Genomic DNA, 27,400 nt, shown 5'->3' with positions numbered 1-27,400 from the left:
CTCAGATCAGAGCAACTTTCCGCAGCCAGGAGCAGCAGCGGCGCATTGCGCGGCGTAGCGCGGGAGCAGCAACGGCGCAATGGAGGAGAAGCACCGGCGGATTTTGCGGAGGTTGCGAATGGAGCTGGCCAGGCAGCTCAGGGTGGATCTGGTGGTTGAGTATTTGTACCAGGAGGGGATCCTGAACCAGAGTTTCCTGGAGGAGATCCAGGCGGAGCCGGTCAGTGTCCGCAGGTGCCTCAAACTCTTGGATTACCTGCCGAGCCGTGGAGCCCGGGCTTACCCCGCTTTCGCCGACTCTCTCCGGGAGGAATTTCCGTGGCTGCGCCGGCGGCTGGAGGAGGAGGAACGGGCGGAGGAGGAGCTCGGAGAACCAGCAGGTCAGACCAAAAAACTCACTCCAACTCGAACCCCCCCCCCCCTCGCCAAAACTCACCCAACACGAACCCCCCCCCCAAAACTTACCCAACACCCTGAAAGCCCCCAAACTCACCCAACACCCTGAAAGCCCCCAAACTCACCCAACACCCTGAAAGCCCCCAAACTCACCCAACACCCTGAAACCCCCCAAACTCACCCAACACCCTGAAACCCCCCAAAAACTCTCCCCCAACCCTGAAACCCCCTAAACCCATCCCAAGAAAACGTCCCCCACACCCTGAAACTCCTTCTGAAACAAACCTCAAAACTCCAATTCCAATCTCACCCCGAAACGCCCAAAACACTCACCCCAAAACTCACCCTGCCCCTGAAACTCCGCCTGAACTCTCCAAAACCCAAAACATCTAGACTCCCCAAAACCCAATCCCACCCTGCACCATCAAAACTGAAATTCCACTTCGTATCCTCCATATCATCCTGAACCCAGCAACACACCCCAATGACACCCAATCCCACACACCAAAACCCAACCTCAGTCTGGATGCCAACTGCCCCCCTCCCCCAGTCTGGATGCCAACTGCCCCCCTCCCCCAGTCTGGATGCCAACTGCCCCCCTCCCCCAGTCTGGATGCCAACTGCCCCCCTCCCCCAGTCTGGATGCCAACTGCCCCCCTCCCCCAGTCTGGATGCCAACTGCCCCCCTCCCCCAGTCTGGATGCCAACTGCCCCCCTCCCCCAGTCTGGATGCCAACTGCCCCCCTCCCCCAGTCTGGATGCCAACTGCCCCCCTCCCCCAGTCTGGATGCCAACTGCCCCCCTCCCCCAGTCTGGATGCCAACTGCCCCCCTCCCCCAGTCTGGATGCCAACTCCCCCCCCCCTCCCCCAGTCTGGATGCCAACTCCCCCCCCCTCCCCCAGTCTGGATGCCAACTCCCCCCCCCTCCCCCAGTCTGGATGCCAACCCCCCCCCCTCCCCCAGTCTGGATGCCAACTCCCCCCCCCCCTCCCCCAGTCTGGATGCCAACTCCCCCCCCCTCCCCCAGTCTGGATGCCAACTCCCCCCCCTCCCCCAGTCTGGATGCCAACTCCCCCCCCCTCCCCCAGTCTGGATGCCAACTCCCCCCCCCTCCCCCAGTCTGGATGCCAACTCCCCCCCCTCCCCCAGTCTGGATGCCAACTCCCCCCCCCTCCCCCAGTCTGGATGCCAACTCCCCCCCCCTCCCCCAGTCTGGATGCCAACTCCCCCCCCCTCCCCCAGTCTGGATGCCAACTCCCCCCCCTCCCCAAGTCTGGATGCCAACTCCCCCCCCTCCCCCAGTCTGGATGCCAACTCCCCCCCCTCCCCCAGTCTGGATGCCAACTCCCCCCCCTCCCCCAGTCTGGATGCCAACTCCCCCCCTCCCCCAGTCTGGATGCCAACTCCCCCCCTCCCCCAGTCTGGATGCCAACTCCCCCCCCTCCCCCAGTCTGGATGCCAACTCCCCCCCCCTCCCCCAGTCTGGATGCCAACTCCCCCCCCTCCCCCAGTCTGGATGCCAACTCCCCCCCCCTCCCCCAGTCTGGATGCCAACTCCCCCCCCCTCCCCCAGTCTGGATGCCAACTCCCCCCCCCTCCCCCAGTCTGGATGCCAACTCCCCCCCCCCCCCCAGTCTGGATGCCAACTCCCCCCCCCCCCCCCCCGTCTGGATGCCAACTCCCCCCCCCCCCCCCCCCCCCCGTCTGGATGCCAACTCTCCCCCCCCCCCCGTCTGGATGCCAACTCCCCCCCCCCCGTCTGGATGCCAACTCCCCCCCCCCCGTCTGGATGCCAACTCCCCCCCCCGTCTGGATGCCAACTCCCCCCCCCGTCTGGATGCCAACTCCCCCCCCCCCCGTCTGGATGCCAACTCCCCCCCCCGTCTGGATGCCAACTCCCCCCCCCCCGTCTGGATGCCAACTCCCCCCCCCCGTCTGGATGCCAACTCCCCCCCCCGTCTGGATGCCAACTCCCCCCCCCGTCTGGATGCCAACTCCCCCCCCGTCTGGATGCCAACTCCCCCCCCCCGTCTGGATGCCAACTCCCCCCCCCGTCTGGATGCCAACTCCCCCCCCCCGTCTGGATGCCAACTCCCCCCCCCCGTCTGGATGCCAACTCCCCCCCCCCCGTCTGGATGCCAACTCCCCCCCCCCGTCTGGATGCCAACTCCCCCCCCCCCGTCTGGATGCCAACTCCCCCCCCCCGTCTGGATGCCAACTCCCCCCCCCCGTCTGGATGCCAACTCCCCCCCCCGTCTGGATGCCAACTCCCCCCCCCGTCTGGTTGCCAACTCCCCCCCCGTCTGGATGCCAACTCCCCCCCCCCCCGGTCTGGATGCCAACTCCCCCCCCGGATGCCAACTCCCCCCCCTCCCCCAGTCTGGATGCCAACTCCCCCCCTCCCCCAGTCTGGATGCCAACTCCCCCCCTCCCCCAGTCTGGATGCCAACTCCCCCCCTCCCCCAGTCTGGATGCCAACTCCCCCCCTCCCCCAGTCTGGATGCCAACTCGCCCCCCCCCTCCCCCAGTCTGGATGCCAACTCTCCCCCCCCCCCCAGTCTGGATGCCAACTCTCCCCCCCCCAGTCTGGATGCCAACTCCCCCTCCCCCCAGTCTGGATGCCAACTTCCCCCCCCCTCCCCCAGTCTGGATGCCAACTTCCCCCCTCCCCCAGTCTGGATGCCAACTCCCCCCCTCCCCCAGTCTGGATGCCAACTCCCCCCCCCCTCCCCCAGTCTGGATGCCAACTCCCCCCCCCCCTCCCCCAGTCTGGATGCCAACTCCCCCCCCCCCCTCCCCCAGTCTGGATGCCAACTCCCCCCCCCTCCCCCAGTCTGGATGCCAACTCCCCCCCCTCCCCCAGTCTGGATGCCAACTCACCCCACAACCCCAACCTCAGTCTCACCATCCTGAACCCCAAATTAGTGCCCGAACACCAGCCCCAAAACCCAGCTTCATCTGGGCTTCATTTCCCCCAATAGCCCTCACTGAACCCTGGCCTCAATCCCCTGAACAACGAGCTTGAGTCATAAAATCCTGATTAGGCCATCTGGCCCCTTAAGCCTGCTCTGCCATTCGATAAGATCCATGATTTCTGGGATGAAAGTGTTGTCTAATCAGGAAGCTGACTGTGGCCTTAACTTCACTTTCCTGCCTGTCCCCCATAACCCTTGACTCCCTTGTCAATCAAAAATCTATCTAACTCAGCCTGAATATTTTCAATGACCCAGTGTCTTCTGCTCACTAGGAAAAAGAATTCCAAGCACTAATGATGCTCAGAGTAGAAATTCATCCTCATCTCTGTCTTAAATAAGAGACCCCTTGTTTTTAAACTGTGCCCCCTCGTTCTAGATTCCTCCTCAAGAGGAAACATTATCTCAGCATCCACCCTGTCAAGCCCCCCTCAGAATCTTTTATGTTTCAATAAGATCACCTCATTCTTTTAAACTTTGATGAGTATAGAACCAACTTGCTCAATCCTTCCTCATAAGACAACACCTTCATCCCAGGAATCAGCTGAGTGAACCTTCCATGAGCTTCTTCCAATGCAATTATATCCTTAAGTAAGGACACCATAACTGTACACAATTCTCCAGGTGCTGTCTTACCAATGCCCTGTAAAGTTGTAGCAAGACTTCCCTACCCTTATACTATGTGCCCTTTGCAAGAAAGGTCAATACTTCATTTGCCTTGTAAATTATTTGGGGTACCTGCATGCTAATCTTTTGTGATTCATATACAAGGACACCAGATTCTGATCCCTCCGTACTGCAGCATTCTGCAGTCTGCCTACATGTAAATAATATTCTGCTTTTCTGTTCTTCCTGCCAAAGTGGCCAACCTTTCATTTTCCCACCTTATGCTCCATCTGCCAATTTTTTTGCCTACTCACTTAACCTATGTCGCTTTGCAGTCTCTTTGTATCCTTCTCACAAATTGCTTTACAATATCTTTGTATCATCAGCAAATTTGGATACAATACTGTCGGTTCTTTCATCTAAATTATTAATTAGAACGTAAATAGTTGAGGCCACAGTGTACAGTGCTAGTTACAGCTTGCCAACCTGAAAATGACCCATTTATCCTTTTATTTATTGTTGCCTGTTAGTTAGTTATTTAGCCCTTCATCCATGCTAGCATATCACCGTTAACACCATGGACATTTAATATAAAATAAAAACAGAAAATGTTGGAAAAAGTCAGCAGGTCTGACACCATCTGTGGAGAGAGAAACAGAGTTAATGTTTCATGCCTGTATGTCCATATGACCCTTCTTCAGAGCTAAAGAAGGGTGCTTCAGGGTGCTTTTACCATGAGCGGTTATCTTGTGCAGTAACCTTTTACCTTATCGAATGCCTTTTGGAATTCCAAATGCGCTACATCTACTGGTTCCCCTTTACCTCCCCTGCTTGTTACATCCTCAAAGAACGCTAATCAATTTGTCAAACACGATTTCCTTAAAACTATGCCTGATTGTGTTATGATTTCCTACATATCCTGCTCCTGCCTCCTTAATAATGGATTCTAGCATTTTCCCAATGACAGATGTTAGGCTAACTTGCCTATAGTTTCCTGCTTTCTGTCTTCCTCCTTTCTTGATTAGAGGAGTTTTATTCACTATTTTCTAATCTGATGTGTCTTTTCCAGAATCTAGGAAATTTTGAAGATTACATCCAATTCTTCTGCTATCTCTGCAGCCACTTCCTTTAAGACCCTAGGATGCATGCCATAAGGTCCAGGGACCTGTCAACCTTTAGTCCATTTAGACTTCCTAGTACTCTTTCTTTAGTGATCATGATTGTTTTAAGTCCCTCCCTCTCTTATGCCCCTTGATTTTCTGCTATTCTTGGGTGCTCTTTGTGTATTCTGCCATGAAGATAGATACAAAACACTTGTTCAAAGCCTCTGCCGTTTCCTTGTTTCCCATAATTAATTCCACAGTCTCACTCTCTAAGGGACCAATGTTTAATTTAGCTACACTCTTCCTTTTTATATACTTGTAGAAGCTTTTGTTGTCTGTTTTAATATTTGTTGTTACTTTTCTTTCATACTCCAATTTCTCCATCTTGTTTTTTCTTCAAGCTTTGCTGGTTTCTAAAATTTTCCCAATCTTCTGACCTACCACTAATCTTCGCAGTATTATATGCATTTCCTTTCAATTTGATACGATCCTTAACTTCCTTACTTAGCCACGAATGGTGTATTCTTCTCATACAGTCTTTATTTCTCAATGGAATATATCTTTTAGTTGTTTGTTAATACAGAACTTGAGTATTGCTGAAAAAAGAGACGTCTGTTGAAGTTTTTCATCTTGCAATCATTAAGACAGATTCGTAAGAATTCCAATTGTAAAGGGAACAATAGTTTATACTGTATGAGAATTTTCCTTGAATAGCAATTTATATTGCATAGCAATGCCCCTATCAATCAGAGTCCACTTGCCAACCAATCAGCGCACTATTCTCTTGCAGTATAAATTGTTGTTCCCTTTACATTTGGTATTCTTATGAATCTGTCCTGATGAGTGCAAGATGAAAAGCTTTGATAGCATGTCTCTTTTCTTCAGCAATACTCAAATATATCTTTGAGTTATGAAATTTCTCCTTAAATGTCTGCCACTATTTCTCTACCATCTTTCTTTTAACCTATTTTCCCATTCCAATGTAGCCAACTCTGTCTTCATATCCTTGCAATGTTTTTATTTAAGTAGAAGGCACTAGTTTCTCACCCTGTGAATTCTATTCTGTTACGATCACTCTAGAGGATGCTTTACTATGAGGTCATTAATTAATCCTGTCTCATTTCACATTACCTGATCTAAAATAGCCTTTTCCCTGGTTGGTTCCAGAATGTATTGTTCTAAGAAACTGTCCTGAACACTATGAATTTGTTCTTCAGGCCACTTTTGTCAATTTGATTTATCCAATCTGTATGGAGATTAAAATCACCCACAATTATTGCAGTATTTTTCTTATGAGACTCCTTTATTTCTTGATGTATACTCTGCCTTACAGTGTAGCTACTACCAATGGGGCCTATAAACCACTCCCACCTGAGTTCTTTCCTTTGCTATTTCTTATCTCCACCCAAATTGATTCTGCGTTTTGATTCTCTGGGCCAAGATTATTTCTCACTACTGTACTGATCTCATCCTTGATTAACAGAATCACCCCACCTCCTTTTTCTTTCTTCCTGTCCTTGCGAAATGTCAAATACTCTTAAATATTCAAGTCCCAGCCATGTCTCTGTAATGGCTATCATATCATGCTCATTTATTTCAATTTGTGCTATCAATTCATCCATCTTATTAAGAATGCTGTGAACATTCAGATAAAGAGCCTTTAATTCTGTCTTTTCAACCACTTTTCCCCAGTCTGATATTATTGGCTCATCAACTGTTATGTTTGTCTGCTCTGTCCCTTCCTGTCGCATTCTGGTTACCATTATCCGTATTGATCTCCTGACCTATTGTCTTGTCCTTTCTCTTTAACTTTCCAAATCTCTCCTCATGTGAAGCAGCCGCCCACTATTTCGTTTAAGGCCCTCTCCACAACCCAAGTTTTACAATTTGCCAGGACATTGGTCCACAGCATGGATCAGATGCAGGCCATCTCAATGGTACAGCTCCCTCTTTCCCCAGGGCTGGTGCCAGTGACCACAGATCAAAATCCATTTCTCCCACACTAATCTTTGAGCCAAACATTCATCTCTCTGATTTTATTTACCCTATGTTAATTTGCTTGTGGCTCGGGTAGTAATCCAGAGATTTTTACCTTTGTGGTTCTGCTTTTTAGTTTAGCCTCTAACTGCTCATACTCCCCCAGGAGAATCTCTTGTTTAGTCCTACTGATATCATTGGTACCCGCATGGACCATGATAACTGGATCCTTCTCCTCCCACACCAAGTTCCTTTCCAGCCCTGAGGATTTCTCCTAAACCTTAGCAGTGGGCAGGCAATACAGCCTTCGGGACTCATGCTCTTGGCTGCAGGTTATTATCTCTATCCCCTACTACTACTGCATTCTTTTTCACTCCTCCACCACCCCTTGTACTTAAATGACTCTCTTCATCAAGGTGCCATTGGCAGTTTGCTCATTGTCCCTGCTCTTGTCCACACAAGCTGCAAGAACATCAAACCTGCTGCTCCATTGCTACCTTCTGGATCCCCAAACCTGCCTCACTCATCACACCTCCCTGGCCCTGACCACTGACCAAATCAGAAGACCCTATCTTAAGGGGTGTGACTACCTCCTGGAATAAAGTTTCCAGGTAACTTCCCCCTGACGCCACACCCCCCCCCCCGCCCCCATGCTGCCCCCCCATTCCCCTGTGCCCCTGCTGCCCCCCGCCTCTTGAAAGCAGCCTGACTTTGAGTGTTTTCAGCATCCTCAATTTTTATTTCAGATTTATAGCATCCACACCAGTTTGCTTATTGTTATTCTGACTTTATTTATTCCTTCAACCCTCAGCTCAGGAAATGATGGGGCCCTTTCAGCCCCATAAACATTTGGGTTCTTGTCAGTCACATGTATGTTATGTGCTATTTGCTCTCAGGCTGAGTTTCTAACTCTGTGACTTCTTCATTGCTGACATCCATCTACACAACACTACCACCCCTCCCCCAAGCTCAGCTTGTCCATTGAAACCCTCATCCATGTCTTTGTCAACTCCAGATTCAATGACTCCACTGCTTTTCTTCTGGCCACTCTCCCATTCTCTATCCTCCATACACCAGCTCACCTCAAGTTCCGCTGCTGGCACCCAATCACATCTCAAGTTCCGCTGCTGGTACCCAACCACATCTCAAGTTCCATTGACCCATCATCCCATGCATAAGGCTTTGAACAGATGAGCTGAAGTCAGGTCAGGGATAGGTGATGTTGTGTAGGTGTATATAGGTGATGAAGAGGTCACAGGATTTAGAAACACAGCCTCTGATTGAATAAACCATTAGACTCGTGCAGCACCTTTGGGGTGTTTGCTTCCCTCAACAGTGATGGCGCAATATAAATGCACATTATTGTTGAATAGGAATTTAGACTTTGAGACTTGCAAACTCCAGCTAACAACTGGCACCAATATATTTTCTCAGTGTTTAAACATGAGTGTTATTATTGTGGCACAGTGTGTACTGCTGTTTGGCTGGGAGTTTTCAGTAACAAAGTAAAGTCAAGTCTGAAGTATAAATGGTTTCAGTAGTTTAGCTGTCTCACTTTCTGTGTTTGCAGCATTAAGTTCTAGGTAAACTTCTGTAGAGAGTCTAATGAAAGAATAGAACCATTTTCTTCTAGTGATGCCTCACATTTTCTGATAATCCCTATTGAAATAGCATTTGCTTTTATCCAACATACTGCCTACAAGGATAGCTTAAGGCTTATCAGAGGCTGACACAGGCAGGCTGAACTAAATGTCCTCTCTCTGAATTTCAATATTACTTTCTGACACAATTTTATTAATCTTATCATAATTATTGATAAACAACACTGTAGTTGAGATTTTTTTTCACATTTTGCCCATGAGAAGCTGGAAGGACATTCATTTGCTCCCAACGTGTGTTCTGGTATATAGAAGCTTCTGTTAAAATTGCAGAATCTGCCGATAGATGAAACGTCGGTGCATGCCACTCGGTCCACAGTGCTCAGTACCTTGCTGGTTTTATTGAGCAGCGCTTTTGGTTTCTGCTTGCGCTGTTTATGGTTTCCACCCCTCTGGGATTGCCCAGCAACATCCAGGAATTGAATACTAATCTCTAGGACACTGCTGGGAGCAAACCCTGGAGAAATATCATAAGGGCATTAAAATAAATGGTGCACTTCCTTTCAACAGTTTAGTTTCTCAGTTAGAAGAATACTAAAGATGGGAGTGGAGGGAGGGGAATGGTTATTTGATGGTCTGAGGCAATTGGAGGTGAGAGGTAACACGATATGAAAGTGCATCAATTTCCACATGTACACTGACAACAGCCGGCTCTGCCTCAGCTCCGGCTCTGCCTCAGCTCCGGCTCTGCCTCAGCTCCGGCTCTGCCTCAGCTCCGGCTCTGCCTCAGCTCCGGCTCTGCCTCAGCTCCGGCTCTGCCTCAGCTCCGGCTCTGCCTCAGCTCCGGCTCTGCCTCAGCTCCGGCTCTGCCTCAGCTCCGGCTCTGCCTCAGCTCCAGTTCTCTTGACCCCTCCACTGTTTCTAAATTATCACACTGTTTGTCTGATGTCCAGTACTGGATGAGCAGAAATTTCTAATACTTGCAAAGTCCAAAGCTATTGTCTTCGGTCCCTGCTATGGACTCCATGCCTTTCCATGGTGACGGTATGAAACTGAGCCAGCCTGTTCACATCCTTGGTGTCGTACTTGACCCCAACATTAGCTTCTGACCACCTATCCAAGCCATTACCAATACCACCCACCTCCGCCTCTAACGTTGCCTGACTCCTCCTTTACATTAGATCACCTGCTACTGAAATGCCTTTCTTGCCTCTAGACTATTTCAAATTCTCCTGGCCAGCCACCCATCCTCTGCCTTAGGTAAGCTTTAGCTCATGAGAAACTCTGCTGTCCGCATCCTAACGTGCCCCAAGTTTCATTCCCCCTTCGCCCTGTGCTCACTGACCTACACTGGCTCCCAAACCAGCAAAGTCTCGATGTTAAAATTCTCATCCTTGTTTTCAAATCCATCCATGGCTTAGTCCCTGTCTATTTCTGTAATCCCCTTCAGTCCTACAACTTTACAAGACACCTATGCTCCTCCAATTCTGGCCTCTTGCATATCTCCAATTATAATCACTCCACTCTTGGAGGCTGTACCTTTGGCTATCTGGGCCCTAAACTCTAGAATTCCCACACTAAACCTCTTAGTCTCACTACCTCTCTCCTTCTTTAAGATGCTCGCTAAAACCCACTTCTTGACCAAGCTTTTGGCCACCTGCCCTAATATCTCCTTATGTGGCTCGGTGTCAAATTTTGCCTGTTAAACACTATTGTGAAACACTTTGGGACTTTTGAAGGTGCTATATAAATGCAAGCTGTTGTTGAAATCATACGTTGAAACATTCCAGTAGTGTGTCCAATCTAGAGTTATTTTCAATGCCTGTTTTTAATTTATTCTTTCATGGGATGTGGGCATCACTGGCATAGTCAGCATTTGTTGCCCATCCCCCTAGCTGCCCTTGAAATGAGTGGCTTGTGAGGCCATTGCAGAGGGCAGTTGAGAGTCAACCACATTGCCATGGGTCTGGAGTTGTGTGTTGGCCAGAACAGGTAAGGAAAGCAGATTTCCGTCCCCAATGGAAATTAGTGAACCAGATGGATTTTTATTAATAAGTGATAGTTATCATGGTCATCATACTGAGACTAATTTAAATTCCACCAGCTGGCTTTGGTGGGATTTGAACCCACGTCTCCAGAGTTCAGTGACTTTACCCTTACACCTCCGTTTCCCCAACATTATTTTACGTCATTCGGCATGTGAATAGTTTTGTGTGTTCCAGTATTTGTATTGATGCTTTTGATCATGTGCTCTGGTGGCCTCACAAGACCTAACAGGGAGAGATTAATCCGGATAATCTTTCACACCATCGGAAAACCAATACTCGTTCAGGGAAAATAGCAGGAGTTATTCATCAAGGAGTCCAGGTCTCGTGGGTGCAAGTGGGATTAATCAGCAGCTCTTCTAACCATTTGCTGTTGAGGAATGAGTCAGGATTAAAAAAAACACAACCTTCCACCTCCTGAGGCCTCAACAACAACAAAGATTCTCATGTTTAAGAGAAGTTCGAACAAAAGCATCAAGAAGTGGTTTAGGCCTAGGCCAGCAATTAAGTAATAGCCAGTCAGAATATAGTGATGGACTGACTAGACAGAGGGTAAAATAAGACAGTATTCTTTCACTGTCTTGTTTTGTGCATTCTGGCTTCTGTTATGGAGGAAATAATCAACTCTGCAAATACTACCCTGTTCCCTAGTCTGTTCTTCTGTTCATCAATGTGCCGAACAGTTCCATCTAGAGGAGGTTTGGGGAAGTTCACAGGAGGGCCCATGAAGAATATGATATCCGGTTCGTATGACAGGGTGGGGTCTTATTCTGATAATCCTCATTGTTACCCTATTGTACAATGAAAAATTACTGGGAAGTACAGGCAAACACTGGAGCATAAGGGACACAGAGTCCACTTATGGGAGAAAACCCTAAATCCAAGAGAGAATCCGTGCAAGATGTGAGGGACTGAATTTTTGGGCCCCACCAATGGCAGGAATGGAAACGGATGGGGCCCAGATTTACGAGGCTGACCATTTTGGCCAGTGTGGCTTTGGAGCCCAGGAAGGCTGCCCACTTGCACAAGGAGGGCAGGCAATTAGGTTCATTTAGAGCCTTGTTAACTAGAGATTTTCTATGCCAATTAATGGATGCCCTGGTCAAAATCCCAGACCAGTGACTGTTTCCTCCCGTGGGCGTGTTCAGCACCTGAAGACAGTTCCAGATCCTCTATCCCGCCCCCAAACAATATATTCAGCCTGAGATTTGTGATGTCCTCTGTTTCCCTGGTGAGGATCAAACAATCGCACATTTCTAAATGTCTCTCGTTGCTGGCTACATTGTATAGCACACCCTGTAAATATACTGAGGTTTCCAAGCCAAAATTAATATTTGGAATGAAATGATAAAAGTGATTCTCTCTACTTTCTCCCTAGTGTCCTGGACAATATTTATCCCTCAGTCAACATCACTTTAAAAAAACAACATGCTCGGGTTATTATCTCTTTGTTTGTGAAACCTTGCTGTATGCAAATTAGCTTTCCTACAATACAAAAGTCACTAAACTTTGGACTGTAAAGCAGTTTTGGATATCCCAAAATAAAAGCAAGATACTGTGGATGCTAGAAACCTGATACAAAAACAGAAAGTGCTGGAAATACTTAGCAAGTCTGGCAGCATCTCTGGCAAGAGAAAGAGAGTTAATGTTGATGGTCCTTTTTTGGAACCCGGAGCTCCGAAGACTAGTCACATTCGACTCAAAACATTAACTCTGTTTCTCTCGCCACAGATGCTGCCAGACCTGCTGAGTGTTTCCAGCGTTTTCTGTTTTTATGGGACATCCTGAGGTCACTCTGTTAAAGGGAGGTGAGGACCATCAAAAATTACCCCTCAGAACTTCCCAAAGTGCTTTTCAGCCAACAAAGTATTTTTGGAGTTCAGTAAAGAAGGTGCCTCCAATAGTACACTGTTCTTTTAGTACTACACTGAGCGTTCACCTGGATTCTGTGCTCGAGACTCTGCAGTGGGGTTCGCAACCTTCTGACTTCTAGGCAAGAGTGCTAATCGCTGAGCCAAAGCTGACCTGACACATCCAGGTACCGCTGAAGGATGTTAATACTGCAGCCCCTGCCCCTTCATACAAACCTGGGTTTTGCTGATCTGATACAAACATATGAATTTGGAGCAGGAGTAGGCCATTCAGCCCTTCAAATGTGCTCCGCCCACTAAACCTTGCCTTTAATGGTTCACCTGACACTGGCAACAAGACTAACACCTTCTCTCCAGCAACAAAACTATGAGCTTTTGCCCTCTTATCTGCACTTGTCTTCATTACCTTCTGTGATACCTTTCAAACGTTCCTTAGCTAACTCACATGCTCTGTTCAGTCTTTCACTGAATTTTGTCACATAACCCAGGAGAATAGTTTCTGAGCTTTGACTCACTAGTTTCTCCTGAATCAACTTAAGTGCCCCCACTTACTTCATGACCAAAGACTAATTCAAAAGGACTAAACCCTGTTGATTCACTAGGGGTATTCCTAATAGCAAATAATATGAATGGGCTCTCTCGATCCCAGTCCTGTGGGTAGTTTTGACTATATTCTCTCATCATAGCTTTAAAGTTTGATGCCATCTCTCTAAAGCACCTTGTGATTCAGTTGCTAAGCTGATGACTTAAACTGCTTTATCCCCTGGCTGTTCATTACTTCCTTAAACAGCTGTGAGATGAAATTTGAACCCTGATCTGACTATTTCTCCTAGTAACCCATATCTTGTAAAGAATTTAGTCAGCTCCTCAACAATCCTCTTTGCTGTGATATTTCATAAAGATATCGCTTCTGGAAACCCTGTAAACACATCGATTATCAGCAACTACTGATTTCCACTTTTGGTCTTGGGGAGGAGCCCTACACAATCAATTAGGACCCTGGTAAAAGGTTCCTCAGATGCTGGAATCGAAATTAAAGGTATAGGTTTAATCACTGCTTGAGGTTTTCCTGTCACCTGACGTGTGTGACATGCTCTGCAGAATTTGACTATGCCTTTATGCAGTCCAGGCCAATAGAAATGTTTTTGTATTTCACCTGAGTTTTCCTAATTCCTAAATGTCCAGCTGTTGGAATTTCATGAGCCACTCTCAATATTTCATTTCTGTATCTAGATGGGATTATTAATTGATGTTCTTAACCCCCACTTCTCATCGCTAGAATATGAGATGCTCTCCATTTCCTCATTAACACATTATTTTTAAGGTACTAACACTCTGGAATACATTTTGCCTCTGTTTCCGAATAAGCTGTCTGGTATGACTGCTTTATTCATAGATCTTTGTGCTGTAACTCTACCAATTTCACTGAGCTAAACACTTCAGCTTCACTCGCTTCCTGAACAACCTTTTCAAAGACAGGTCCAGCTAACTAGATGTTAGCGTTCTTCCCCTACCTTTTAGATTCTTCCTCATCTTGTTTCAACCTGTGAGTTTGTGATCTCATTACCACGCAATCTGGAAACAATCCAGGATGCTCTTTCTGCAACACCTCTGTTGAATGCATTTCCACAGGCTGCTCAACTACTGTAGGCATCACCAACATCTGCAACCCAGCTATATCATTATTTAGGATAAATTGAGCTTCTGCAATGGGCAATTTTTCCACTACCCCAACAATCACCTCGCCTATTTTCAACTTGCTTTTTAAATTTACCTTCCACAATGGAATAGGTTTAGCATCTCCTCCATGAATTCCATTTATTACCACTCTTTTCTGCAATATCCCCTCTGGACAACAAATATCACTATCCCTTAATATTAAGCTTTGACTAGCCCCTGTGTCTCTCAACATTTTAGTATCTTTACCTGCTCCACCTTGTACACCTGGAAAGACTTTCCCTTCACATACAAAATCTTTAAACATCTCTGTAACCTGCCCTTCAGAACTCCCTTGGGTAAATTGTGAACACATTCCCACTTCTTTACCTAACACTGATTCTTCCTGCTCCACCTGTACACAAACCATTGTTTTTTTTCTCATCCGTGGATCTCAAAACCCACAGTACTCTTATTTCCAGAACTTTTCTGTGTTTAAATTACTGCTATAAATTTTCCCTGTAACTTCTAAATTTCCTGAGAATTTCTAACTGAACCTTCTCTTTCCTGACTACCCACCTTCTTTTCATCTTCCACTTTCTATCCTTCTTGGATTTAAAAGGGTGATGGAAAAAAAAATTTGGTCTATGAACTAGCTCAGAATCATCAGCTATCCCTGCTGCTTGCCTAGCCATTTTAACCTTCTGTTCCTCCACATGAATTCTAATTACCGAAGGAAGTGAATCTTTAAATTCTTCCAAATGAATTACTTCTTTAAGAGCTGCATATGTTGTCTCTACCTTTAATGCCTGTATCCACTGGTCAAAGTTACTTTGTTTTACTCTCTCAAACTCAATATAAGTCTGTCCAGACTGTTTCCTTGTGTTTTGAAATTTCTGCCTGTATGCCTCAGGAACCAACTCATATGCACTCAAAATAGCCTTTTTTTACTGCATCATAATCCACAGATACTTCTTCTGACAGCAATGCATATACCTCATGAGCTCTACCTACCAACCTGGGCTGTAAAAGCAACGTTCAGATTTCTTGTAGCCATTTCGTTTGCTTAGCTATCTTCTCAAACAAAGTAAAGAAGGCCTATACATCCCTTTCCTGAAACTTTGGAAGAGCTTGTACAAAATTAAACATCTCCCCACTGGGTTTTGGGTTGGAAGTGGTTGTTTCCATATCAGAACCTTCCTCAGCATCTGAGGCACCTTTTTTTAAGGTCCAGCCTTTTAATCTGGTATTCTCTGTCTCTCTCCTTTTTCTTTTTCCTCCATTGCTAACTTCTCCATTTCCAATTAATTTCCTTTCCAGTTTTCTTTCCCTCTCCTGCCTTTCTGCTTGCTCCCTTTTGAAATGCTTGTCCTCTCCTTTTTCTTTTTCTTTTGCCTCTAATTCAAGTTTTTTCATTTCCATTGCATTCCATTCCATTTTGAAGTTCAAACTTCTTCATTTGTATCTGAAGTCTCACCACTTCCAGCGGTGACTCACCAGTGTCAGTATTTCAAATGCTGTGCTATTACTTCAATTATGTCTGCTTTCCTAGCCCCTGCGGTCAATCCTAACTGCAATTTATCTGCCAATTCCATTAACTGAGCCTCAGTGACTTTTTGTAAACCAATCAGGGTTACACCTTCTACTCCCAGAAAAGTTTTAGCAATGGCTAAAGCCATGTTCGAAGTCCAACCACTTTAAAATCCCTCAACACCAACTCCTGAGTTCAATGTTATTCTTGTGCTCGTAGCCTTGAGACTCACCCAACTCCAACCAATCAAGGAATTTTAAAAATCCTGGATAAGCCCCCAGTTTTGTAATGATATGGCAGGTGGTATTTGCGAGGTTGGCTAAATCCCAGAGGGAAACTCAGCCAGACTATCACATGATTTTGCAATTTGTATTTATTACGAGAAGTCAGAAGTAATGAGTCACCACCTTTAGAGATTTTAAAGATTAAATTAAAATATTTATTAAGAAAATAAAACTTATTAGGCTGATTCCTGTGATGAAGGGGTTGACTTATCAAGAACGGCTAAACAGGTTAGGCCTTTATTCATTACAGCTTAGAAGAATGAGGGGTGATCTTATTGAAACGCACAAGATTCTGAGGTGACTTGACAGGGTAGAGGTTGAGAAGATGTTTCCACTAGTGGGGGAATCTCGAACTAGGGGGCATAGTTACAGAATAAGGGGGCACTCACTTAAAACTGAGATGTGAAGGAATTTCTTCTGAGGGTAGTGAATGTCTGGAATTCTCTACCCCAGACAGTTGTGGAGGCTAGATTACTAAAAGTATTTAAAGAGGTGATAGATAGATAGATAGATTTTTGAAATATCAGGGAGTTCAGGATTATGAGGAGCTGGTGCGAAAGGGGAACTGAAGCCTGGAGCAAATCAGCCATGATCTTGTTGAATGGTGGGGCAGGCTTGATGGGCCAAATGGCCTACTCCTTTTTTCATGTTATGTTCTTAAACATACAAGATTACAGTTATATTTAGTATTATAACAGTTCCCACAAGATTTCTACTTTACTAGACTACACACCCCTTTCAAGCAACAGTCCAAATAGATTCTTAATCTATAAAACATCCCATCAATATTACCACAAGCACCCACTGTGGCTGTAAGGGAGGTATTTCACAGCTTGTTTCCTCCTCTCACTTGACAATCAACAATCGAACTCCAAAGGCATTTAACAAAACCTTGGTCACTGGAAGAGCGGACATCTCCAGGGTGGCTAGAGACTGTTTTCCGACAGGTTTGTTTCACACAGTACACCTTACAAGATCTCACGTGGCCACACTCCCATTTAGCTTTTCATCTTTCTTTAAATATATTTCCTCCCTTTTGATCTGTGAATCCTGCTGTTTCAACCTTTCTTTGGAAGTTGCTTTTCCCAGAATATAAAAATCTTTCATGTTGTCATAGCCAGACTTTCAGTAAAAATAAACTTAATAACTTTGTCTTATTTATCTTGCTAGATGGGAAACACCTGGTCATGTCACTTTGAAAATCAAGCAACCTCTCAACTTACCTAAAAATGCAAATTCCGTTCACGCTGTATTTGCTGGGACCTCATCTTAGTTTACCCTTTTCCTAAATATACCTGTTTACTCCTAATCTCTTTGATGATTTAAACCTTGCAGTATGACTGTCTGCAGTTTAATTAAATTAGTCTCACACACAGAAATATACAACCACACCCCCTAAGCCTGCTTCAATATCCCACAGTAATATTAGGGAAAAAAATTATATTTCCTTTACACTAACAATCCTTGGAGGAAATTTTTTCCCCTCAGTCTTAAATGGGAGACCTGTTATTTTTAAACTGATTAATTAGCAGATCAAGCAATCTGACCTTCCTCATGGAAAGGCTGATTCCGTTCTTTGCTGATAGTCTTATGAGGGAAAATAATTTTAAGCTTAGTTAGTTCAACAACATTCAACTTCATGTAATTAAAGTTGTGGAAGAAAAATAAAATTCCACAATGTTATAATTAGCAACAAAATGGGCTGTGCTTCCACCTCAGATTCCAGGGCACCACTGAAGCACTGGCTATTCTCTCCTTTCCTTGGCCAACATTCCTCCCCAACCGATATTTCCAAATAGTCCCTGGTGTGCACTTATTTAATCAGAACCATGTTATCAACTCAGTATCACAAAGTCATCAGTTTGCCTCTGTTATTGGAGATGGCTGCTGCTTGCATACCTAGAATCATCTGTTGTGCATTCTAGTGCAGCTGTGGAGTAGACTTGCATGGCTTTCCACAGTGTTGGCAAGGATGAGTTGTCTGATTTTGTTGGGTTTTCCCAGTCCAGCCTACATAGAGGCCAGAACAGCCGGTCTCTAAAACTATTGATCAGAAGAAGTTAACTTATGTTTGATTGCACAAAGTGTTAATTAGTTAGGTATAATTGGCACTTTACTCTTTAGAAGGTAGAAATTGGACCATGTTACATCCTTTTATGGGCTAAAATTGGAGCAATGAGCACTAGCTTCGGGGACCTAGTGCACCCAAAAGGGATTTTATAATGTGGATACCTGGAGGTTATTTCCTCTTGTGGGGAGACTAAAACCCGAAAGGCATCTGCCCTGACATTTGTTTGGGCCATTTCTTTTGCAGTAGGCCCCTTGCATATGTAAGTGAAGGGAAAAATACCTGCTTGAAGTCCCCTTGCTGAAATTGAGATTTAATGGATATGTAAACATGTTACACTGTAATTACACCCTTTTGTCAATGGAGGTGTTGTATCACCTGTGCTGTGGGAATGGGTGGAATCTGGGTATAGTTAGGATGAAGCTGTGACAGTGATTTCATTCTAAGGTTGGTTCCTTATAGCAGAGGTAGGATTTTTAAGCTACAGATTCATAGAGGGAGCTCAGGGAACATTGTAAAAAAAAAAAAAAAAAATAATTGTGTTGGTGTCAGGAGGACCAGAACTGTTCCCTTGATTGCACAGTAGCCCCCTCTTCGCCTCCCAAGTCTTTCCTGGTAGCGGCTTGAGGGTAAGTAGCACGATATTAATATTCTTAAAGATGTGCAAGCTGCCTGGGGAATAATATTAATGTGGTCGAGGCCCAATTTTGTAGTGGCCCTGAGGCCTCCCATTTCAGGCCTGAGAATGGGCCTACGTGATTCCATCCCTAGATGTCCCATTTTCATTTGGCCCCAGCTTGCACTCCAAACCTTGTCATATTGGCAGCCTAAACATCATTTAATCTCATGGTGGGACATGCTGTAATTTCTAATTCTAACCAACAGCAGAATCTGTAACAACACAAAAACAGAATTACCTGGAAAAACTCAGCAGGTCTGGCAGCATCGGCGGAGAAGAAAAGAGTTGACGTTTCATGAGGACTCGAAACGTCAACTCTTTTCTTCTCCGCCAATGCTGCCAGACCTGCTGAGTTTTTCCAGCTAATTCTGTTTTTGTTTTGGATTTCCAGCATCCGCAGTTTTTTGTTTTTAGCAGAATCTTTAACCTAATCTGTTGTCTAATTAACCTGAGCTACATCACCTTGTCAAGGCTGAGTCATCAAAGAAAGCTGCCAAGGAATAAAAAGCGCGATTGGATGTTTAAGTTAGTAGAGGCAGTGGAAGAACTGAAAACAAAAGTAATTTTATTTAGCGTAGTGGAAATATTTGCCCAGCAATAGTTAAGGATTAGAGGCCTGATGAAAACAATTGAGGTGGGAGCTGCAACAATCAGCTTGGAATTAGTTCATTATAATTGGCTCAGTGTAGATGTTTGTGGATCTTAATTACCAAGCCAAAGATCTTTTAATGTCAGACTTGATTGCTTTATGCTTTCCAGGAATGGTTACAGTGAGAGACTTCCTGCTTGGTATGTTTTTTCAATTCATTCGTGAGATGTGGGCGTTGCTGGCTAAGTCAGCGTTTATTGCCCATCCCTAATTGCCCTTGAGAAGGTGGTGGTGAGCCATGTTCTTGAACTACTGCAGTCCATGTGGTGTAGGTACACCCACAGTGCTGTTAGGAAGAGTGTTCCAGGATTTTGACCCAGTGACAGTGAAGGAACGGCCGATATATTTCCAAGTCAGGATGGTGAGTGACTTGGAAGGGAACTTGCAGGCGGTGGTGTTCCCTTGCCCTTCTAGATCAGGCTTGCCCAACCTTTTTGCTCGGGGCGGGGTGGGGTGGGGGGGGCATTTGCATATTTTTTGATTTCGATGGGCCGATGAGCAGATTTCGGAAAGATAAGATTTGGCAGAACAATAAACTGAATTTCAAAAAAGAGCTGAGGCTTTAAAGAAAGAAACAATGGCTGAGCAAAAGTACAGCAATGTCATAGCAATAAATTGTTAATTTCAAAAAGAATAATTCATAAAAATGGACAGAGTGTGAGAGGGTCAGAGTGATTGTGTGTGTGTCCGGCTCACCCCGGCTCACGGCCTGAAGTACCTGGCTTCCTGGGCTGCTGCACCAATGCACCTTCGCTTCCCTGGCCTGGCTGCCCTCAGCACACTTAGCAACACCGGTGTTCGCTGCTTCTCCAACCAGAGGCTGTTTCTCTCCCTCATTTGCTGCTGATAGGCTTACTAGTGAGGCTATCTTCAGCAAATACGGGAGAAAATTCTCTGATTGGAGGAGCAACTCCATGCCGAATCTTCCACTGAAACTCATCTGTTTGACCAGAATTTTGAAAACTGGCTCCAGAGGCCGCACAGAGGGGACTTTGCAGGTCGGACATTGGACAAGCCTGTTCTCAGTGGTAGGTTTAGTGGGTTTGGAAGGTGGTGTCTAAGGAGTCTTGGTGAGTTGCTGCAGTGCATCTTGTAGATGGTACACACTGCTGCTACTGTGCGTCAGTGGTGGAGGGAGTGAATGTTTGTGGAAGGGGTACCAATCAAACAGGCTGCTTTGACCTGGATGGTGTCAAGCTTGAGTGTTGTGGGAGCTGCACTCATCCAGGCAATTGGGGAGCATCCCATCACACTCCTGACTTGTGTCTTGTAGATGGTGGACAGGCTTTGGGGAGTAAGGAGGTGGGTTACTCATCACATGATTCTTAGCCTTTGACCTGCTCTTGTAGCTGCAGTATTTATATGGCTAGTCCAGTTCAGTTCCTGGTCAAAGGTAATCCCCAGGATGTTGATAGTAGGGGATTCAGTGATGGTAGTGCCATTGAATGTTAAGGAGCGATGGTTAGATTCTGTCTTGTTTGAGATGGTCATTGCCTGACACTTGTGTGGCACAAATGTTACTTGCCACTTGTCAGCCCAAGCCTGGATATTGTCCAGGTCTTGCTGCATTTGGACATGGACTGTTTCAGTACCTGAGGAGTCATGAATGGTGCCGAACATTGTGCAATCATCAGCGAACATTCCTACTTCTGATCTTATGATGGAAGGAAGGTCATTGATGAAGCAGCTGAAGGTGTTTGGACCTAGGACACTACCCTGAGGAACTCTTGCAGTGATGTCCTGGAGCTGAGATGATTGACCTCCAACAACCACAACCATCTTCCTTTGTGCTAGGTATGACTCCAACCACTGGAGAGTTTTCCCCCTGATTCCCATTGGCTCCAGTTTTGCTAACAGCTAGCTTCTAATACTGTTCTTTATAGGCCTAAGAGGTTAGAATACCAAGAGTGGAAAATGTGACATAACACACCATTAAAACGGTCTCCTAATGGGCAGTTATTCTCATGCTCAGCTGATACTAGCAGTTTAGGACACCAATGAAGTACTTTTTATGCTCAAAAGCTGCTTTCTTTTAAAAAAAAAACTTTTCAAGTGGAAACTACTGAGGGGGATGTGGTGGCATAGTGGTATTGTCACTGGACTAGTATTCCAGGGACCCAGAGTACTGCTCTGGGGACCAGGGTTTGAATCGCACCACGGCAGATGGTGAAATGTGAATCAATAAAAACCTGGAATTAAAAAGTCTAATGAAACTATTGCCGATTGTTGTAAAAACCCACCTGGGTCACTAATGTCGTTCAGGGTGGGAAATCTGCCATCCTTACCTGGTCTGGTCTACATGTGACTCCAGATCCACAGCAATTTCTTTAAAAAATTAGGGATGGATAATAAATGCTGGCGTAGCCACCGACACCCACATCCCATGAACGAATATAAAAAAAAACTTGCCGGGGTTGGGCAAACACACTTCCAATTTTAAACATCACATTCATTTGACATTTCAGCCTGAGTATAGTGGTGGCAAGCAACTTGAGCCAAAGTAAACTGATCCTCGTGGGTTGTAAACAATTGCAAAACGTCAGCCTGGAAAGTTTTGTTCCTTGGAGGTACTGTTGGTAATACATAACTAGCCAAGTAAGACATGCATTGTAAAAACACTTCAGGTGTCTCAATGTACTGAAGCCCATGACTACAGTACTGACAGCAACATCAGCGCTCAGATGTTTAACTCTTTCATAGGAAGTTCCTCCCTTTATTCTTAGTGGAGATGTTAACCCTTTATCCAGCAGATAACTGTGATGTGAAAGCATTCCAAGACTAATGTTATTAATAGCAATTTTTAGTCTTAAATATGAAGTGACATTTGTTACTCCTTTTAATTGTCATGCACGTAGGAGAATTGGAAAGCAAGATTTATATTTATAAACTGCCTTCCATAACCTCAATGTTCCAACTCACTTCACAGCCAGTGAAGTTTTTTTTGGGGGGAATAACCATCAGAGTGAGCCAAGTTGCTGGGTGTCAGTTTGGGAATTTGCAAAAAGACTGAGGGAGAGGACCTTCAATGGTCACTGGATGTTAGGTCTCAGTGAAACAGGGAGAAATGAACCCGTTAGAAACCAGGAGTGACTTTGGACTGTTTCTTGTAAAGATTAAAATTCTGTGGAGAGTGTGCTCTCATATACGTGACCAAACAAGTCTCTTTAGAAGAGGAGTAGACCAGCGGAAAGCTTGCTGTTATAGTCAGGAGAACTCATGGTATTTCAACAATATGAGATTGGATCATTAGCCTAGTAGTGTTTTACAGAATGGAATATATTGGTCAGTCCTCTCTTTATGTGGTGAGCCTTTATCATTCTCACTTCTAAAGGGTTCAATCCCCACTACACACTGTCCCAGTGAGTGGAGACTAGATTATGGTCCCTGAATACCGCGTTAGCGTCTAGCGAAATACTCGCATCCGGATGGAGTGACTTGTGCTTCAGGGGAAATACTCACACCTCGGAATCAGGAAAAAAAAGGAAGGCTTGCATTTATATAGCACTTTCCATGACCACCAGCCATCCCTCTAAGTGCTGCACAGACATTGAAGTACTTTTTGAAGTATAGTGACTGTTGTAATGTAGGGAACAGTCAATATATATACACAGTAAGCGCCTACAGAAAGTGAGGTGATAATGATCAGATAATCTGTTGTTGTGATGTTGATTGAGGGATGAATATTGGCTGGGACACTGGGGAGAACTATTCTTCGAGGAATAGTACAATGGGATCTTTTACGTCTACCCAAACAGGCATGTGGGTTTAAAATCTCAACTGAAAGGCAGTACCTCCGACAGTGCAGCACTCCCTCAGTGTGCCACTGGAGTGTCAACCAAGGTTGTTGGGCTCAAGCCAGGAGTGGGACTTGAGCCTGGAATCTTGTGAAGGGTTGGGTTTCGGTCACACGCAGAGCCCCAGTGAGGGTAGTGTGGATGATATCCAGTGAGCATATCTGCTTCCAGATCACGTGTGTCATGTAGGGAAGGTTCGGCTCCTTTACCTTGACATCTACCCAATGAGAAGGTATTCTGAAGGTAAAGGCCACATGGACGTCAACAGGAAACCACATCCACAGTAAATGAGACTCAAGAACCTTGTGTGAGATCTGAGCTATGACATGACTTGGAGGCAGAGCATGGACTCTCTTTAATCAGCACAGATTAGTTTTACAAATCCTGTGTGTCTGCCAATCTGGTGTGATGATCAGAGTTCGTCTCCAGACTGTTCTGAGATGTGTCACATGCGGTCTCTCAGGAAGAACTTTACCACATGCTGCTTCCTGTATGAGCTAATTCTTGGGAAAACAAGGAGCGTGAGGGGAAGGGAAAGAGGAAAAAAAAGTGAAAAATTGTGGCTTTTTGGGTTTTTGATGGGTGTGATGCATGATTGATTTCAGTGCTCAGTAAGTGAGGTCATCAGTCATGTGACTGAGCTTGACTACATTGCGCCCTCGTACCCTCTGGGTCGAGGATCTGATCTGCAGACTAGTCGTGTTCAAAAATAGTTATGTCTGGAAGAAAACATGGTTGTCTGGCCTTTCAAACAAAAGCCTAATTGGATAGACTTGTAATTGTTATTGAAACACAATCAACTGCTTCAAGTGAAAAAACAGATCTCTAACATCATAATGAAATTCATCTGGTTGCTTTATTGACACTGGCAGTGAATCAGCATTATACAGTCTCGAAACCCCTTTTACTTGGCAAGTTGTTCAGTAAACACAAAACACATTGTTAATTTTGATTCTGTGTAGTCCTAGGCATTTGTACAGGTCAATCCATAAGGACTTTTTGGGCCAAATTTTTCTCTTTCCAATAACGATAGAGAAAGAAGTGAGTGGGACATAGTTTTGTGCCAAGATCAAAGACATTGATAAAGCTCTGGTTAGACCCCATCTGGAGGGCGGTGTTCAAGTCAGCAATGCACCTCTGGAAGCATAGATTTGGCCTTGGAGGGACTCCAGCATAGATTCACCAGAATTAAAAGGGTTTACTTACGAGGACAAGTTCCATTGATTAGGCTTGTATTTGTTTTCATATAGAAGATTAAGTGGTTATCTAATGGAGGTGTTTAAGATGATTAAAGGATTTGTTAGAGTAGATAAGGGGATCTCATAAGGGGAGTTGGTGGTGTAGTGGTAATGTCACTAGACTATTAATCCAGAGATAAAAACAAAAAAACTGCGGATGCTGGAAATCCAAAACAAAAACAGAATTACCTGGAAAAACTCAGCAGGTCTGGCAGCATCGGCGGAGAAGAAAAGAGTTGACGTTTCGAGTCCTCATGACCCTTCGACAGAACTTGAGTTCGAGTCCTAGAAAGAGTTGAAATATAAGCTGGTTTAAGGTGTGTGTGTGGGGGGCGGAGAGAGCGAGAGAGAGAGAAGTGGAGGGGTGGTGCTGTGGTTGTAGGGACAAACAAGCAGCGATAGAAGCAGATCATCAAAAGATGTCAACAACAATAATACAAAAGAACACATAGGTGTTAAAGTTAAAGTTGGTGATATTATCTAAACGAATGTGCTAATTAAGAATGGATGGTAGGGCACTCAAGGTATAGCTCTAGTGGGGGTGGGGAGAGCATAAAAGATGTAAAAAATAAATAAATAAATAATAAAAATAAATAAAAAAAACAGCCATCCGGACTGAATATTGAATTCAACAGCTTTAGGTCGTGAGCTCCCTCCCCCATCCCCACCCCCTTTCTACTTCCCCCTTCCTTTTCTCTTTTTTTTTCCAATAAATTATATAGATTTTCCTTTTCCTACCTATTTCCATTATAAAAAGAGAAAAAGAAAAAAAAAAAATTTTTTTTAAATTTATTTTATTTTTTTTACGTCTTTTATGCTCTCCCCACCCCCACTAGAGCTATACCTTGAGTGCCCTACCATCCATTCTTAATTAGCACATTCGTTTAGATAATATCACCGACTTTAACTTTAACACCTATGTGTTCTTTTGTTCTATTGTTGTTGACATCTTTTGATGATCTGCTTCTATCACTGCTTGTTTGTCCCTACAACCACAGCACCCCCCCTCCACTTCTCTCTCTCTCTCTCTCTCCGCCCCCCACACACACACCTTAAACCAGCTTATATTTCAACTCTTTCTTGGACTCGAACTCAAGTTCTGTCGAAGGGTCATGAGGACTCGAAACGTCAACTCTTTTCTTCTCCGCCGATGCTGCCGGACCTGCTGAGTTTTTCCAGGTAATTCTGTTTTTGTTTTTGTATTAATCCAGAGACCCAGGCTAATGCTCTAAGGGCACAGGTTCAAATCCCATCATGGTAGCCAGTGGAATTTAAAATTTAATTAATATTTTTGGAATTGAAAACTAGTCTCATTAATGGTGACCATGAAACTATAATCAATTGTCATCCTTCACTAATGTCTTTTAGGGAAGGAAATCTGCTGTCCTTACCTATTCTGGCCTACATGTGACTCCAGACCCACAGCAATGTGGTTGATACTTAACTGCCCTCTGAAATGCCCTAGCAAACCACTCAGTTCAAGGGCAATTAGGGATGTGCAACAAATGCTGGTCTTGGCCGTGACATCCACATCCCATGAAAGAATAAACAAAAGTGGAGGGAAACTATTTCCTTTGGGACAGGCTAGAACAAGGGGGCATAACCTTAAAATTAAGAGTTAGACCAATCAAGGCTGGTATTCTCACCTCTGAGTAAGAAGACAGAGGTCCAATTCCATTCCAGAGACCTCGGCACATAACCTAGGCCGCTTTCTAAACCATCAGAGGTCTGGTCTTTTAGATGAGCTGTTAAACTGATGTCTTGTCTGCTCTTTCTGGTGGATACAAAAGATCCCATGGCACTATTCATACAAGAGCAGGGGTGTTCTTCCCAGTGTCCTGGCCAATACTTATCCCTTAGCCAATCTGAATAAAGCAGAATATTTGGTTAGTTTTTAAATTGCTGTTTGTGGGAACTTGCTGTGCACAAATTGGCATGACTTCCCACTTAATAACAATGACTGCACTTCAAAAGCACTTAATTCTCTGTGAACTCCCATACAACCTCCAGGAGTCATGCAGGATGCTATATAAATGCAGGTGTTTGTTTATACATGTGGCTGTTTCTTGAATACAAATAAACAGACTGAGGGATTGGTTCGCATTTTAATTGAAATGCAATGCTGGCAAATTTAATGTTATGACTGTGCTCATCAATTGGATCAAAATGTATGTGAAGAAATGAGCTTAGAATTAATCAATGTCTCTTTTCTAGATGAATTGCGAGCAACTATTTCAGACCACACCCTGAAGAGTGTACCTACTGACAAGCAATTAAACCAACTTTCCAGCCACCTGGGACCAGAGTGGGAGAGAATTGTGGTGGATCTCGGACTGAAGGAGTCAGATCTTTATCGATGTAAAATGAACCACCAATGCAATCTCCAGGCACAGATCCTGGCTGCCTTTATCCTGTGGAAACGACGACTAGGAAAGCGAGCAACTGTGCGGTGTTTGTGCGACAGTCTGATTTTAGCTGAGAGCGACCTCGGGGTGATAGCCAAAATATTCTGGGAAAATCATTGACAATCTAATCCTCAAAACCACTTTGTACCTGGTGTCCAGTTTGAAATGCAGAAAGACTACGAGGAGACTTTTCCTTCTCTCCATCAGATGGAATGAGGAGGGATATTATTTTGAGAAAAAAGAATAGTTCAGGATTTAGGGAAAAGGCACAATCTTTCTACAGTGTAATTTAATGATTTTTTTTTGTGTTTCTTTTCTAACAGTAGCTTTAAACTGAAATAGAGATAAACAAACGGTACCTTCCCATGCAACCGCAGAAGGTGCAACACCTGCCCATTTACTTCCCCTCTCCTCACCGTCCAAGGGCCCAAACACTCCTTTCAAGTGAAGCAGCATTTCACTTGCACTTCCATCAATTTAGTCTACTGCATTCGTTGCTCCCAATGCGGTCTCTACATTGGAGAGAC

At 45.0% G+C, this 27,400-nt stretch overlaps 1 protein-coding gene across 1 annotated transcript; it reads left to right on the top strand.

The window, feature by feature from the left end:
- The first annotated feature begins 39 nt into the window (after positions 1-39).
- On the top strand, positions 40-27,332 carry cradd (CASP2 and RIPK1 domain containing adaptor with death domain). The gene is made up of 2 exons (XM_041203444.1): positions 40-380; positions 26,683-27,332. Exons 1-2 carry the CDS (start codon positions 80-82, stop codon positions 26,991-26,993), a joined length of 612 nt encoding a protein of 203 aa, XP_041059378.1. The 5' UTR covers positions 40-79; the 3' UTR covers positions 26,994-27,332.
- The last annotated feature ends 68 nt before the right edge of the window (positions 27,333-27,400 follow it).

The sequence above is a fragment of the Carcharodon carcharias genome, chromosome 13 (assembly GCF_017639515.1).
Source record: "Carcharodon carcharias isolate sCarCar2 chromosome 13, sCarCar2.pri, whole genome shotgun sequence".
NCBI lineage: Eukaryota > Metazoa > Chordata > Chondrichthyes > Lamniformes > Lamnidae > Carcharodon > Carcharodon carcharias.
The sequence above is the reverse complement of the archived record's forward strand: the minus strand, read 5'-3'. Positions and strand labels throughout refer to the sequence as shown.